Source organism: Stylophora pistillata, chromosome 1, assembly GCF_964205215.1.
Source record: "Stylophora pistillata chromosome 1, jaStyPist1.2, whole genome shotgun sequence".
NCBI classification, from domain to species: Eukaryota; Metazoa; Cnidaria; class Anthozoa; order Scleractinia; family Pocilloporidae; genus Stylophora; species Stylophora pistillata.
The window spans coordinates 30574273-30591212 of NC_142519.1; the positions used below are offsets into that span (position 1 = coordinate 30574273).

The 16940-nt window shown below is 36.7% G+C and overlaps 2 protein-coding genes, 1 long non-coding RNA gene and 1 pseudogene across 4 annotated transcripts in view; 2 read left to right on the top strand and 2 right to left on the bottom strand.

Moving 5' to 3' along the window:
• LOC111331773 (putative leucine-rich repeat-containing protein DDB_G0281931) overlaps window positions 1-16940 on the top strand; it is an 81393-nt gene that overhangs the window by 3331 nt on the left and 61122 nt on the right. The window lies entirely within an intron of this gene.
• On the bottom strand, window positions 1653-9264 carry LOC148742067 (uncharacterized). The gene is made up of 13 exons (XM_088747745.1): window positions 9167-9264; window positions 8705-8787; window positions 7756-7838; window positions 7227-7312; window positions 6591-6679; window positions 6210-6285; window positions 5664-5810; window positions 5406-5531; window positions 4951-4986; window positions 4438-4501; window positions 3918-3949; window positions 2344-2386; window positions 1653-1897 (listed from the first exon to the last, which is right to left on the bottom strand). The coding sequence occupies exons 1-13, from the start codon at window positions 9230-9232 to the stop codon at window positions 1653-1655; spliced, it is 1176 nt and encodes a 391-aa protein (XP_088603871.1). The 5' UTR covers window positions 9233-9264.
• LOC148742068 (uncharacterized) lies at window positions 5420-8757 on the top strand. The gene is made up of 4 exons (XR_015996298.1): window positions 5420-5556; window positions 6135-6183; window positions 8408-8473; window positions 8740-8757. It is a non-coding gene; the product is annotated as an uncharacterized LOC148742068 (long non-coding RNA).
• On the bottom strand, window positions 9718-12515 carry LOC148742069 (uncharacterized; annotated as a pseudogene). Its single transcript, XR_015992127.1, has 5 exons — window positions 10954-12515; window positions 10719-10802; window positions 10215-10250; window positions 9875-9931; window positions 9718-9746 (listed from the first exon to the last, which is right to left on the bottom strand). The product of XR_015992127.1 is annotated as an uncharacterized LOC148742069 (transcript).

Genomic DNA, 16940 nt, shown 5'->3' on the forward strand with positions numbered 1-16940 from the left:
TTAATACCTATTAATTTAATGAATACAAGTTGATTTTACAATAGTAAATAATAAACTTAACATCAAATCTGCCATGTTTGTTGTTTAAGTTGAACCTGCTCTACATGAAATAAAGTATCAAAATATCCACAGGTAAATTAAAATAAAGGTGTGACTAACTAGGGACCTTTTTTTGGTTTGCATGCTTATGGATCATCTTCAAAATATGAACGAGTTTTAACTTCTTGCCACAACTTTTTATATATACATATATATGTATGTACTGTATAATGTAATTTTAACTTTGCCTACTGTTCAGTGCAAGGCAAGAATTAAGCCAAGGGGTGCCTACTCTAGATATTAAATCACTGTGCTCTCACCCAAGGAAGCTAATTTCACACCTTTCAGTAAAGTAAACATGGTTGTGGTTAAGGTTTATAGTTTCATAGAAGCCTAAATTTTTGCACTCTTTTAGAAGTCTTCTATATTGCATGTGCAACATCAACTATTAAATTCAAATCATAACTAGTTCCAGTATTCGATCTAGTTCATGTTTTTGTTTCATTTATTTGGAATATTCTATTCTGACACTAAATGAAATGATTGTGGACTCTTACTGATGTAAAAACAAACTAAAAAACAGAGAAACAAACAAAAAGCAAGTTACCTCATATATATTAAGTACTTCCAAAGCAGCTGGCAATAATTAAAGAAAACCAAAAAAAAAAAATAGGTGTGCTTACTATCCTTAGATGAGGGCACAATATTAAGATGACTAGCATTTCAGATTACGTGGGTATGAGTACAATTTTAGTATGAGCCTACTTAGACATTTTGCATATGTTGATTTACTGATCGTTTGATGCTTCATTTGTTGTCTTTGTTCTTGTGTTTATGTTTTGTTATGAAACAAGGACAACAGCTTAGTGTTTTTCAAGCAAAAGAGAATGGCAGTTGAACCTGAAAACATGATTTGAAGTTGAATCAGTTACTTGGGGTCAGAAAGCATGAAATGAAAAATATACTTTGCTGTTTTTTGACATCTTATATTCAAGATTGGTCTGTAATTTTTTAAAATAAGGATTCCACTTTATGATGAATTGTTTACCACAATAAACAACTAAAGCTTTGAAAAGCATAAAGACTCTGACATACTGGTGATGGTTTGAATGATGTCAGTTCTTGGAAGTTTGAAGATCATAGTTTGACCCAGACCATTTGTTTTTTGAATGACCCAATATAAAATGTCATGCAATACATATGACCCACTTTGACTAAATTCTAAACTGAACACTTTTAGTTCCCTATAACACTAACCATATTTACATTAGGAACTGAAGTTTTGGGTTCTACACTTGTTGTTTATCATCAAAACAAAGAACATTTTTAACTTGTTGCTTTATAGCAGCTTCTGTTGAAGAAATTTTGAAGGACTCTAGCCAGCCTCTGCCATTTTTGATGACCATGAAAATATGTGAAATGTATGGGAAAGTGAAATTTTATTGCATTGTCCCAAGTTGTGTTTCTGGAAGTCTTTTAAATTACCCAAAGCAGTTGATTTTGCATTTTTATATTTGGATCTGCTCTACATGAAATAAAATATGAAAACATCCACAGGTAAACAAAAACAAAGGTGTGGCTGACAAGGGTCCTTTTAAAGTCTTTTTAAACTTTTAACATTCTGGGTGATTTTCCACCATTGGCTTTTTTCTTTTTGAGGTTGTTCTCCTGTCCTTCTTTTTCCTTTTCCTTTCATGTTTAACATGTTCCTTCCCCTCTTCATCTTTATGTTCCCTCTTTTTCTCTTCTTCTGTGTGCTCCCTCACTTCGTCTTCTTTCTTTTGCTCCTTTTTCTCTTCTACTTTCTTCTCCTCCTTGTCGATGTCTACACAACTTTCCTCTATTTCTTGTCCTTCTTCTGGGGAAAAAGTTATAATTTTAGACATTGTAGGCTGATCAGTAATTTTCTTTTTCTTGCTGTTGACTCACAATTATATATTTCTCTGATAATTATATTGTCCCAGTTTGGAGGGAAGTGCTTTATAAATTGCCAGGTTAAGTAGGGGCCTTAGTTAAAAGGGTCAGTAGGAAATTTCCATAATCCATGGTCTCCAGGTCAAGAATATACATTTCCATGTTCTTTCAATATCTTCTAATAGAGTCTAATCATTTTGTTCAACCTTCTGATTGAATTCTTTTGTAGCTCTAATGACATCCTTATGCCATGTTATCCTCTAAAATGCAGTAGGATGCCAGTGGATCAACCATCATCAGAGATGGCCACTTTTACCAACATTAAAATCAGTATCCTTACTGGTTGGTAAAATACTGGTTATTTTACTTATTAGATAATATGCTTCTCACCTGCTTGTGCAAAAATAATTCCAGATGTACCTGGTAGTGGTTCCTGAAACAAGATAAAAAGTAAAGGGAAGTATGCCATCCACAAGAGTCACGTGTAACTTACTTTTAACAACAAGGGACAATAGCAAAAACCAAGATGCCACTGCCTCAATCTCTTACTTTCCTTAATAACCATGACTATCATAACGTAGATATAGTATTATAAAATTAAATAGTCACTAATGAAATGTACATGAACTAATCTAATTACATGACCTCATATTTCAATGGCAAATTAAAATAGGGCATTCAATACCTTTACTAAACACACTTGGAAAATGATGTTACTAACATGATCTCTATTTACTTAGTTCTTTAGGTTGATAAGTTGTTTACATTATAGCATGACCCTTATTTAAAACTATAGTGATAATAGATACTGTCAGTTGTTCCACCTTGCTGTTGTTAATATTATTTGGTCAGGTGTTGATGTTAGTGTTATGCAGGAGGAAGCCATGACAGTTCATTTTGTTCAGTTGTATGTATATTGACATATCTTAAATTATTTTGGTTAAAATGAGAACTAGATCACATGAAGATCATTAAGTAAGTCTGCACAAAATAATGCTTCTCGCAAAGAACCTTGTCCCTAGGGACCTTTAAGTCTGCCCTAAGTGTCGCGGCTCACGAAGAACCTCGTCCCAAGGGAACTTTCAGTCTGCCCCAAGTGTCGCGGCTCACGGAGAACCTCATCCCAAGGGACCCGTCAGTCTGCCCCAAGTGTCGCGGCTCACGAAGAACCTCGTCCCAAGGGACCTTTCAGTCTGCCCCAAGTGTCGCGGCTCACGAAGAACCTCGTCCCAAGGGACCCGTCAGTCTGCCCCAAGTGTCGCGGCTCACGAAGAACCTCGTCCCAAGGGACCTTTCAGTCTGCCCCAAGCGTCGCGGCTCATGGAGAACCTCGTCCCAAGGGACCCGTCAGTCTGCCCCAAGTGTCGCAGCTCACGAAGAACCTCGTCCCAAGGGACCTTTCAGTCTGCCCCAAGTGTCGCGGCTCACGGAGAACCTCGTCCCAAGGGACCCGTCAGTCTGCCCCAAGTGTCGCGGCTCACGAAGAACCTCGTCCCAAGGGACCTTTCAGTCTGCCCCAAGTGTCGCGGCTCACGAAGAACCTCGTCCCAAGGGACCCGTCAGTCTGCCCCAAGTGTCGCGGCTCACGAAGAACCTCGTCCCAAGGGACCTTTCAGTCTGCCCCAAGTGCCGCGGCTCACGAAGAACCTCGTCCCAAGGGACCCATCAGTCTGCCCCAAGTGTCGCGGCTCACGAAGAACCTCGTCCCAAGGGACCTTTCAGTCTGCCCTAAGTGTCGCGGCTCACAAAGAACCTTGTCCCAAGGGACTCGTCAGTCTGCTTAAGTGTCACGGCCCACAAAGAACCTCGTCCCAAGGGACATGCGAGTTTTTTAAGTTTAAGTCAACTTTTTTTGGTCAATGATCTATGGAACATACAATGCAACATGTTATGGTAGGGTTTTCATAATGTAGCATACTACCAATAATTTTACGTGACATTTTAATGCGCACTACTTCCCTTACCTCATTTGTTTTGCTTGTGTTAGGATCTTCATCTGTCGGGAGGAGAACTAGTCTCTGTATGTAAAAATACACAATTTAATATACCTATATTTTACTGTAATTGCTCAAGCAATACAGTTGATGATTTATCCAGTAAATTACAGAATTGTGTGGCGACCCTCATTGTTTATCAGGTAACAAATATGAAATTAATAAGCCCTCAACACATAACTTAACATATGACCAGTGTTGATTTTTGGCATTAAGGCAATTTCTTCTGAAATTTTTTAAAGAAAGATGTTATCTCTGTTTTTAGGAACATCATGTAGTCCTAATGTTTGTCCTTATTTTCCACTTATTATCACTGAGCAAGGCAGATTACCTGTAATTTTCTTGTTGGGTTGCATTACCTTTGATAAGACTGGGTCTGCTTTTCATGCATGTTCAGTTTCATTTGAAGGTACTTCATTTTTATTCTTTACATTGTTTTTTTCATTTTTTGGTAATTACTAGTTTAATACATAATATTTGTATTCCTCACCTAGTATTGTGGATGAAGGGTCACCTTCCAACTGCAAATCGGGAATATTTCCTTTGAATGTCACCTACAGGCAAAATGAGGAAAGCCATCATGTGACCCAGAATTAACATTTCTTATTTCCTCACCATTAACAATTTCAAAATTTATGCTTAACTCTATGAATAAAACTCAGGTCATAACCCAAACTTTCAACCTGGGTATACAAAATGAATAGTCAAAAAAGATGATTTTGTCTTTTAATAATAATCAAACTGAAAAATTAGGCTGTGTGGAGAAAGAAACGGTTTATACTAAAGACTGGCTATGGTGATAAGAGCTTTCCAGTTTACTTCTTCAATAATACACATTCTTTTTTTGTTTTGATCCTTGTGCCATTTTGCTTTATGTGACACACTCATAGGCAGATAATTTGCAGCAAATTGACCAGTCCGAGCATACACTTTACTTAATATGTGGTGTTGTATCATACATTCAAAGATAAGGTGTTACTATGTGTATTCACTTTTTTCTAACCTCTGATCCCAGAAGGGATTTAATCTCTGCCTCATCCTGGATTAAAAAAAAACAAACAAAACAAGTTAACAGAATCAAAGATAAGGTTTAATACATACATTACACAGTATTTACCAGGGTAGCTGTTTGAACACTTTACCACTGTGACTTTCAAACCTCATGCAGGCACATTGGTGAATATGCAAGCAAAAATTCCCTCAAAATTCATACTTGTATTATGTATCTCATAATGATTAATTTTGTGCTAAGAAATACCAGGAGATAGCATATCATTTGCCATATTTTTTCCACCACCTCTAAAAATCAGGATTAAAAGGGTATTTTGAACAAATTTGAATTCACCAAACGCATTCCATTTGCCTTCTTGAAATAACACAAGTATATTTTAGACTCCAACTCCAGATTTCTAGTACTGTAGTTGTTATTCGTTTTATGCAATATTATTATTTACTTACTCTCTCATGAATATGAAGCACCTCTGCTCTCTCCAAGAGGTCTCCATGTTTTACCACTTCCCTACCTCTTTGGATAGAGAAGTGTAATGGGAGAGCATTGTTGGAGCCTGCCCAGTCATATACTTCCTATATCATTTAGACAGGAAAAAAGGTTAGATTTCTTTTTATAAAAAGCTATCTGCCAATCACTGTATGTCTACATAATTTTACCAAAGTGCTATTTAAAGTTTAATAATTTGTATCATTGTTTATATGTACCTGGAAGAAGGCACCTTTGATGAACTGGCGCTCTTCCTTGCCCTTTGAGTGGCGGAGGATGATTTTCACTTTCTCTTTTTTTCCTTCCCGACTGACATTTGTAACTCTGGCTTGTCGGGCCTTCCTTATCTTGCTTGATTCTTTAATCTGACAGAATAAATACATGACAACCTCAGTAATATTTCATTGATAATGTAGAAAAAAGATCTTGAAATTTCTGCTGCTAAGTCTTAAAAGAGAAAGTGGTAATTATAGCAGTTTTTTGGTAACAAGTATTATTTATGTTGAATCACTTCATTTCACTCATTTCCTTTCCTGTTTGGGGATATGTCTCTGAAACTTGGGCCATACTTTGATGGCTGGTGCTTGTTTTGGCTCCTGAAGTCTCAAAGGAAGCCTTCGAAAAATAATCCTCATTTCATTGCCTGACTTTCTCCTAATGTGTTCTTTATTTTTGTTTATTTCCAACAGGTAATCATGCCATGATTGACATAATTGATATTGGCATTATTTGTGCAATGTAAGTATTTGGGAAAAGCTATTTACCTTGTCATGCTCTATTGCCTTTTGCAATGCACTCTCCTGCTCCCTCTTAAGTGAATGATCCTGCTCTAACCTCTCCCTATTGGAAACAATGAATAACTTATGGTGAATCTCACCAGTGTTCACTTTGATTTGCTGCATCTGTCTGGATAATCAAAACATATTAACCACATAATTTGCATACACCTAGGTTTTTTTAATGTTTGTTAATTGTGAACAAGACATTGTTTGACACAGCTTAGTATCTGATGTATGAATAACACATCAGACTTGAGCTATATGAGTTTATGAAAATTTTCTGTAAGATCATAAGGTTGTCAACGGGTAACAAGCTGGAAATAATTATTTCTACCTTTATCTTATCGAATATTAAAGACCTCTTACCATTCCCTTGTGAATGCATCCACAGCATCTGCTGCCCTTTTTACTGCATCCACCACATCTTCCTTTGTAGCCAATTTTAGGTTGTCTCCTTGTTATAAGAATCCAAAATAAAACAATTTTGTTTCCAGCCATCTTTAAGTCAAATCAGATCAATATCAACCTATGATGTTCAATTTTTAAAAAGGGGCCAAAACGACATATTAAAACAATTTACCAAAAAGTGGCAGAATTTATGCAAGGTCAAACTGGTATGTAGGTAGTATACTGGTGCCTGATAATGGCTTGGGATATTGTACATGACTGCAAGTCAACCTTAAAATTAAAGAGTACATTATCTTTAAATTAATATAAGACTTAAGGTAAGGGAAGCGCTTTTAAAGCAATGGGAGTTTTTCCTCAAACTTCCCTATGTTTATCGTCTGTTTTGACTTGTGCCTACACATAGTGATGACATTAAAATTGAATGAATACAGACTGACTTGCCGGCATGGGATCCTTTTCAAACATTCCAAACTGAACGTTATTTGCCAAGAAAAGCTTATTACTATTATCAATATAAAATTCCTTTCATTAACATTTACCAACCTTTTCAACAAATTGTATTTTGAGGCTATTTACATTCTTAAAATGCTCAGCACAAAAACACTCTATGAGGATAGGCTGAGAAGTTGTGGGTGCCATTTTGAGTAAATCGGACCCAGCACTTCCAAATTTTCTTTTCACTGTCATAAAAAATAACATAAAATGGTAAGAAGAGTTTGAGAACATTGACAATTATGGGCATTATTGCATCTATTATTGGTGCGTAGAGGTTGTTATGGGGCACTAAATATAGCATAAGGAAACACAACATAGACTAGAAGATAACAGGATATTTTGATATGCTCAGTACTACAGAAAGTAAAACTCCCTATTATAAGTACATCCTGGAAGGGAACAGGAGATGTCAACATCCCTTAATAATGAAGAAACATATCTGTGCACACACTCTTTACAGTACACAATATCAGTACTTCAGATGTATCCATTTTTAAATATTAGTAAAGTGTGAGAATTACATTACAATCTTGATGTTTAGCCATTAAGACTTAGGAAACTTTTTTAACTTTGACCTTTTTGTCTCGTATCTTAGTAAACATCCAAAACACGGATAGTAATTCAATACCTTCTCTCCCAGATCTGGATTTTTCTTTAGTTATCCAAAAGTATAAGTTTCCATGATTGACTCCATGTAGAATATTCAGAATCCTGATGATTTAAGAGAGAGATAAACATATTTGATTACTAATTAAAATTATTTACTACTTAATGTGAAATATAGCATGCATGCATCATACAGTGGATATTAAAAATCTTGAATACCCTTTGTGATGTTTGTGAGTGATGTTTGTGCGCGATGTTTGTATTTCAAATTATAATGTAATTTACGTGTGATGTGCGATCCTCGCAGTAGATAGCACTATTTATGCAATAGCGAAAATCAGACCTGAAAAAAATCAGGCCTGTACGGGACTCGAACCACTGACCTCTGCGATACTAGTGCAGCGCTCTACCAATTGAGCTAACAAGCCAACTGGGAGCAGGCCGTTAAGTTGATTCGTAATAAACCCGTGAAAGTGATAAATGAGATGCAATGAATATATAAAGTTCATATATTTTTGAACTGCGGTATTAGATACGTGTGATGTGCGATCCTCGCAGTAGCGCTATCTACTGCGAGGATCGCACATCACACGTATCTAATACCGCAGTTCAAAAATATATGAACTTTATATATTCATTGCATCTTATAATGTAATTTATGTTTGAAAACACAGAAACCAGTCAGTTGGAGTAACCTTCTATGTACAAAAAAATTGTCATGTGGGTACACATTGCACCAGGTAAGCATGGTCACTTTTGATGTCTCCATGTGTTTTTAAGTTATATACACAGAAAAGTTTAAAGGCACGGTTCATGCATATGTCTCTCAATAAGAAAAATTAACTATTATGAACTATGATATTAACCTATTTATTTTGTCACTGTGACTTAGTGTAATCGGAAGCTGTTTCTGCAGAGTGCAGCCTGCTTTTAGAGATAAAAATAACCTTTTATTAACTATTGATAGTCACCTTATCACATCAGGTATGTTGTCACCTTCTTGTAGGATCACTGTAACCATGCTTCTCTGGTCAGACCTGGCCTGGTGACACATCTAGATACACAAATTTATAAATTAAAGTAGAGTTAGATTTAATGTTATTTCTTTTGGTGTTATGATGCAATACAGTGCATTGTTACAATGCATGCATTAGAACTATATGTCACCTAGAGAAATTAAAGTTGACAGACAGTAACTGTAGTATACTTTTCCAAATGGGTCTGTTCCTCAGCAAGTGAAATTGACATATGACAAATGTGGCTTCACAAAAGTTTACAGGCTATTTCTATTTCAAATGTGACTGCTAATATCTTTTACTTCTCATTAACTCAACACATTGACACCTAGGCATGCTAACTGTATTTATTTACAACAGTTTCCTTGAAAATTGCAAGCCATCCGGGCAAACATAACATCGCTATTTAACACAAACCTCCTCATATGTTAAGTTCAAAAAGATTGGTAGGAGAATATCCTCATGGGCTGATACCACCTCCATCAGCACTTGTTCACAGTAAAGCACATCCCATGCTCTGTCCACACTCCATTGCACTACAAAATTATTATATTGTGGTCTACAAATAGTAGTGGTATTCAATCAAACTGTCATCCTTTAAGGACATCTGTGTCAAAATCTTCTAAGGGTTTGGTTTTTTTCCAAACTCTTCTTCCATCTTCCTTCTTGAAATAACAAGTATATTTTAGACTCCAATTCCAGATTTCTAGCACTTTTGTTATTTGTTTTATGCAATATTATTATTTACAAATAGTAACGGTGTTCAATTGAACTGTCACCATTAAGGACCTGTGCCAAAATCTTCTAAGGGTTGTTGTTTTTTTTTTGTTTTGTTTCCATTCCCCAACTCTTGCTGTAGTTTGAAATATGAATCAGACAACTACATAGGGTATAAGCAAGGTTAAGCTTTCTATTTTAGGTTCAAATGCTACTTTTGGCATGAATATTGTTTTGTATCTGGTGGAAATTTATCTAACGTCATCATCCAGGGAGAGCCCTGCATGTAATTGCATTAAATTATTGACAATAATTCCAACATACCTTGATTATTCAGATCCAGAACTCCTAAGGAACTCATAAATTATTGAAAATATTATTGAATTATTGACAATATTTCCAACATACCTCGAGTATTTAGATCCAGAACTCCTAAGGAACTCATATCCTCTTCTACAACCCCAGCTTAAATGTAATGGCACAAAATTGAATGAATTTCAAGAACATTACTTATTGTGCATTACTTCATGCTACAAAACTGCACGAGTCAGTCAGTCTATCTGTCTATATCACACTGTACTCTACCATAATACTGAAGATTATCCTATTCTTCATCAACAGGAGACCCAATTGTTCATCTCTCTTGTTTTTCAATTAAATTACTGAGTAAATAAAATTATGTTCAAGCTAATCCCACTTTGGCTTTTTTAAGTGTATCTGTTTTTTAATCCATTTTATAGAAACATACCTGTTTCCCACTGTTCTGTGCCAGTTAAATGACATGCTATAATAAATGTAAAAAAATATATGGTGTAAAAATTTCCTCCTTTTTGATTTAATTTCTTGATCAGTCTCACATAAATATTGTTGATTTACATCATACCTAATGTGTAAATCTGACTTGGCTTACTTTTTTAGGGCACTTTCTCAGTGTTAAGACTTAAAACATTGGCTTTTAATAGTGCTCTGTAAATTTGCCTTATAAATGGTATTACATGATACAATTTGAAATCATCTATGTAAACTATCTGCAGTTTTAAACTTGATTTCTAGTGTAATGTGCATGCTTTTTTCAGAAAATATCCTTACCCACCCCGGAGATAACTATTAGATATTCCAATCAGGATTGGGTTTTTGGTTCGCAATAGCCAAAGATCATGATTTTTTTTTTTTGGGGGGGGGGGGGGGGTCATAGAGGAAAAATAAAAAAACCAGCATTTTGATGCTCTTTAATCATTCACCATGGTATTACCTGAGTCAACATTTACTGGGTTACTAGCTAAATAGCTCCTGTCGAGGTCACTGGTATCCATGTCATCAAAAGCAGAAACACCATCTGTTCAAAAAAAAACACAACACAGTTTTGAATTGTGTCACATCATAATCATATACAGGCAGATGGGTCACCAGTCAAGATGCAAATGGAAGATTGAATAAAAAACATTAACTAAGTTTATAACTAGTGTGCAAATCAATCAAACACTTACATTCACTTGTAGGCAATGTCAAGTCCACTTGATTAACAACACCACTTGCCATCCTTCCTTGCTTCATCACTGGAAGTCCCTGGCTGGATGACTGAGTTTGTCACACTTGTTTGAGATGAGCTGGGATTTGGGTGAGTGGTTGATTGTTGAGAAAGCGAGGAAGGGTTGGAATTGAGCTGAGCAGAGGGAAGGGAGGTTTGGGATTGGTTTGTGGAGGGTGGGTTAGAATTAGGCTGAGCTAGGAAAATGGAGGGCTGGAATTGGTTGGTGGATGGTGGGTCTGAATTGGGCTGCTCAGGGTGATGGGAGGGATGGGATTGGTTTGTGGAGGGTGGGTTGGAATTGGGCTGAACAGAGGGAAGGGAGGGTTGTTGTTGGTTTGTAGAGAGTGGGTTGGAACTGGGCTGAGCAGAGGGAAGGGAGGGTTGTTGTTGGTTTGTAGAGGCTGGGTTGGAACTGGGCTGAGCAGAGGGAAGGGAGGGTTGTTGTTGGTTTGTAGAGGCTGGGTTGGAACTGGGCTGAGCAGAGGGGAGGGAGGGTTGTGGTTGGTTTGTAGAGGGTAGGTTGGGATTGGGCTGAGCAGAAGGAAGGAAGGCTTGTGATTGGTTTGTGGAAGAATGGAGGGAGGCAGCATTGGAAGTGGGATTCATTTGAAGAGAGAGAGAAGGGTGGTTGGGATTGGTAACTCCTTGTGTTGGTATGGACTCAGGGTTAGGGTTAGATCCTGAGATGAGAAATAAAACAAAGAATTTAAATCAGCCATTTGAATTACCATTAAAATAGTGGAAAGATGCGAGAATTACTAGTTTTTTATTGATAAATCTATGACAAACAAATATTGAAAATTTTTAAGAGGCAAAGATCCTTATTGCCAGTCGGCCAATCAATGGTAATGAACATTAAAAGGGTAAATATTGAAAAGTCAGAATTTAAATATCAAAGTTTTTATTTCTCAGCAGATTAATTGGGTTATGTTGTTGCTTTTGTCTTTCAAAGACCACTGGTGATTTTCTTTTTAATTGCAGCGAAAATGTATTTCCACTTCAAGGAGGCTGTTATTTCCAGAATGCTGTTATTGCAATTCTAACAGGCATTTGTGGGTACTGCAGCCATATATTTTACTCCACTACAGTTATATTCATGTCAACATGCAAATTTGCTAAAGACCAGCCTTTGCAGCACAGTTATCTTGTGGCTTTGCCAAAATTGGCTTTTACTATCTTTACTTATGGGTCACATGACACAGATGTGTATGCACTCAATGCGATCTTTTGGTGCTGACTGCAATGACACAAACCCTTGATTGATTATTAAAGTTTACACTAACCTCCATTTCTCGGGTGTTGCAAAACCATGTATATGCGCCTGGAATTGGAACTCCCCTTGCCATAAATTCTAAATATTTCCTTGGCGTGTGGTATGCCTCTGTAAACTTTTTCCATTTTGCTCCCACGGCTCGTAGACTTGTATAGACGAATTCTATGGAAAGGAAAGTTCAACATCGACACTACGTACAGTTTACAGTGGCTATATGAAATAACATCTGAATTCACTAAATAGTAAATAAAGTATGGGGCAAATCTAAATAGAGATGATCGATGATAAGTTTCTAGACTTGTTTGGCATGTATTATTCCAGTCCATATTCCCCTCTACTCCTTTACCCACTCCCCCTGCCTCAATGATTAGCCTCCTGTCAATCTGGAAATTCTAGTTGAGATTCCTGCTTTCCTTAATTAAATAATTTTACCAATTGCCTGTTTTCACTGTGTAACCATTGCACAGGTAAAGTCAAGAATAGAAGAGATAAAAAAAGTTAAATATCGAAACAGTCTCGGTAAGATTCAGATCTGTGCGTAGTTTAGAGCGATAAGTATTCTGATCAAACTGAAAATCCGTTTAAATGTAAGTCTTCGAGTAACGACTGATAATTCTTTTCTTTTTTAATTTTGATGACGTTGCGTGAAATGACTCTAAATGGGGTGGATCAGGCTAAATTTCGGCCCAACCTGACACGTGTTATAAAAGGTGCTGTTTTTATATATTACGTGCACATTTAACTCCATTGCAGGCCTTACATTCGTAGCAAGTTCACTGCTCATACTTTGGTTTTAATGAATGGTCCGAAGCAAATAGCTAAAGTATAAGTGGTAAATTTTGAATCCTTTGTCGCGTGGCTAAAATTTGAATTGTTTTGCTCTACCTGGGTTTTACGTGACCACACACTTCTGAGTTTACATTCAGTATTCAATGCAAACAACCTGCATGCAGGATAGAGTGCTTTGGTACTTAACCTACCTATCCAAGTCAACAGCCGCAAGTCCAGCAAAATTTTCCTTGACCAGCTCTTTTATCTTTGCACTCAAATAGTTGCCTCCAATTTTAATGTCTTTCACTCTACCCTCGCGATTCAGCAGTACCCACGGATTTCCACGCGGTGTACACTTCGCCTTTCCCTTCAGCCATACGAACACTTTACTCGTTGACTTTCCTATCGGCTGAGGTGACCCGCAATCGCTTCCAGAGCTGGAATCGCCTGAATCTCCCATGTTCGAATATCCTTGGTCAATTCAGTCAAGTGATTTATTGATGAAATCCAAACGAACAGGCCCTTTTTTGTTCTGCCTTAAAAGCACGAGTCCGGCACGTGAATAAGAAAACCGAAACCAATCAACTTCATTGTTGGGGGGGCCCAGTGGAGTAATATACCAAAAGACTATTTCCGCTATCACACATCACTTTTGTGTAAAGTAAAGGTTTTGAGCCTTCCCGAACCACTCAAGAAGTGGCGTTAGTTAGGGGTTTAAGTCTATTCGCACAGCTCTCTATTCCTTACATTTCGATTACGCAAAAGAAGAAAAAACCGCTGGCAGTGGTTTGGAAAAGGAAGAAGGTGGGAGGTGGAAAAATCAACCAGCCATCGCTCAATAAAATGAATAAGAAAGCTGATACCAATCAACTTCATTGTCGGAAGGGAGGGGGGCCCCAGTGGGATGTTATACTTAAACACTATCTCCGCTATCACATCACTATTGTATATAGTAAAGGTTATGAGCGATAGAAATACTCGAAACTTTTCCAAACCACCCTAGAAGTTGCGTTAGTTAAGGGTTTAAGTGTGTTCACGGAGTGCGCAACAAAAAGAAACCGCAGGGCTTTGGAAAAAGAAGACAGTTGGGACGTGGGCGTCCAAAGTAGTAAAGCTCACGTCTAGAGGAGAAATGTATTATTATTTCATGGAAACGTCACCCGTTGTGTGACCCGGTGTTAAGTTATTCGAGGAACCGTTGAGAATTTGAATGCGTTATAAGGAATGGGGAACGAATTATGGTCGATTTACAACACTAAGTATTCCGAAATACGAACATGTTAAACATAAGAATGACAAAACTTAGTCACTCCTAGTATGTCCGACGTGGTTTTTGGTGATTTCTGCAGTTTTTGCCTTGCTTTGTAAAGTCGTTTTAAAACAGGTAGAACAGTGATAGCATAGCCATCGTCTTCCCACCCCTTGAGTAGTACTCAAAGTGCTGATAAAATACTAGGCTAAGGACCAGTCAATGAGACAGGCGTTACAAAAAAAAATGAAAATTAAAAAATTAATCATACACTCGCGATTCAGGAGCTAGCCTGCTATCACAACAAATTTCAAGGAGTTTGAGTTTGGTGATTATAATTTATTAGGTAGAATAATTTTCTGAAAGTAGTTTCGGAGCAACTTCAGAATACCATTTGTATATTCCCCGATCCTTCAAATTCTCGAGTCTCCCGATAACTTTACCGAAAGTGGTTTCTTTACCCCAAGACGAACTGCACTGAATTCTTTGTCCGATTTTTTCGCAGCCTTTGATGACTTTGATTGATTTAACTTGCTCTTATGTTTATCAGAAGTTTAAGAAATCGGAATTCCACTGTACTCTTTATCGCCTTGTTCCTGGCCTCAAAAACTAAATTAACCTAAATTACGTAGTTACTATATTGCGAGGCTTAAACAGGCAAAAAATTACCAATCACATTATCTAGACCTCGCCATTGCCTCCACATCCTATCATCAAGGTACGACTGAAGGTCATCACGTGCTATGCCACGCCGTGCCTTAATTGGAGCCTTCAAATTGGCCCACGCGGATTCTGCTTCTTGGGTGTACCCCTGCCAGAGAAAACCTAATTTTGAAAACAATTGTTTAAGTTAAAAAGGCACTGGGGACACAATACTAAAACAATGAATTGAAAAAGAATTGTCTTTATAATCGTAGATCTGCAAACACAACAAGTAATAATAAAGCTTTTAATTAAAATATGCTGCTTTGAAAAGATAACAATTACAATAGGCGCTTTAGCGGCAAGCTTTTAAATAAAAAAGAAAGGATTCTGCTAGTGCTTAGAGACTCGAGCAAAAAAAAGATGCTGATAATGTAAGGTCAGTCTTCAGTTTTCCTAAAGAAACGGAGTCCTCAAAATGAAGAGGGAAATGGGAGACTAAAATGGCACTGTAGTGACAAGATGCTAAAAAAATGAATTGAAACAGACATGTCTTTATTAACATAGGTCTCCAAACACACAAAGTAATAACAACAAAGCTTTTAATTAATTAACAATGAAAAGATAAATATTACAAAAGGCACTTTAGCGGCAAACAGAATTGAAAGTATGCCGCCAAAGTGCGAATTAATAAAGGGTTCTGGAAGAGCCTTAGGACTCAAGCCCCCAAAAAAGAAATGATGCTAAAACAAAGATTCGTTTATTGAAAAATACTGTCTTCCAAAATAAAAGCTACAAAAGGCCCTTTAGAGGCAAAATCAATAAATTGAAAAAGGAGTCTGAAAGAGCCTTAATTAAGACTCAAGGAAAAAGAACTCAAGTGAGAAAGCACACTAGGTGATAGTAACAAAGGCTTTGTGTATTAAAAAATACTGTTTTCCAACACAAATTTATCTTACAAAAGGCACTTTAGCGGCACGCTGCAAGATCAATAAATTGAAAAGGATTTTGCTACAGCCTAAATACTCAAGGGAAAAGAACAGAAGTGTGGAAACACACGAGTTGATAGTAACAAAGGCTTTTTGTTTTAAAAACTTCTGTTTTCAAAAACAAATCTTACAAAAGGAACTTAGCGACACGCTGCAAAATCATTAACTCGGAAAAGGATGCTGCTATAACCTAAGGAAGTTTGCAGATCGACCTATTTCAAAGATTTGTTTATTTAAAATTACTGTCTTCTTTAGTGGCAAAATCAATAAATTGAAAAAGGATTCTGCCAGAGCCTAAAGACTCAGGAAAGAGAACTTAAGTGAGAAAACACAATGGGTCATAGTAACAAAGGCTTTGTGCATTCAAAATACTGTTTTCCAACAAAAATTAATCATACAAAAGGCACTTTAGCGGCACGCTGCAAGATCAATACATTGAAACTGAAGGATTCTGCTAGAGCCTAAAGACTCAAGGAAAAGGAACTCAAGTGAGAAAAAACATTAGGTGATAGTGACAAAAACTTTGTGCATAAAATACTGTTTTGCGAAACAAATCTTACAAAAGGTAATTTAGCGGCATGCTGCAAGATCAATAAATTGAAAAAGGATTCTACTAGAGCCTTAATACTCAAGAGACGAGAACACAAGTGTGAAAACACAATAGTTGATACATACCTACATACATACATACATAGATAATTTATTTGGTAACGCAGGTTGGTTACTGGCAGCATTAAGCTGATGTGGACCTGCGACAAATCTAGCTTCTATTTAAGTAAAGTAATTACAAAAAAAAGTAGAAAAATCCTAGCATAAATTAAAATGTGAGTAGTGATTCAAACTGGTTTATAATCCTAGCATAAATTTCAATAGAGGTAGTAAGATAAAATTCCTAAAAATATTTACAATTTACCAAATCCTTGTTGCCAACTAGAGCAGTTTGATTAAAAGATATCTTTTCTATAATTGTTGAAAGAGAACGGAGTTTGTTCTTAAATCTCTTATTATCCTCTGCGTTC

Coding starts and splice junctions, on each gene's coding strand:
- LOC148742067 (XM_088747745.1), bottom strand. CDS start 9,232: ATGGAGGTGGTATCAGCCCATGAGGATATTCTCCTACCAATCTTTTTG. Junction 4,987..5,405: donor TGCTTCATATTCATGAGAGA/GTAAGTAAATAA, acceptor TTTTTAATCCAG/GATGAGGCAGAGATTAAATC. Junction 3,950..4,437: donor CCCTTCATCCACAATACTAG/GTGAGGAATACA, acceptor TCCTCCCGACAG/ATGAAGATCCTAACACAAGC.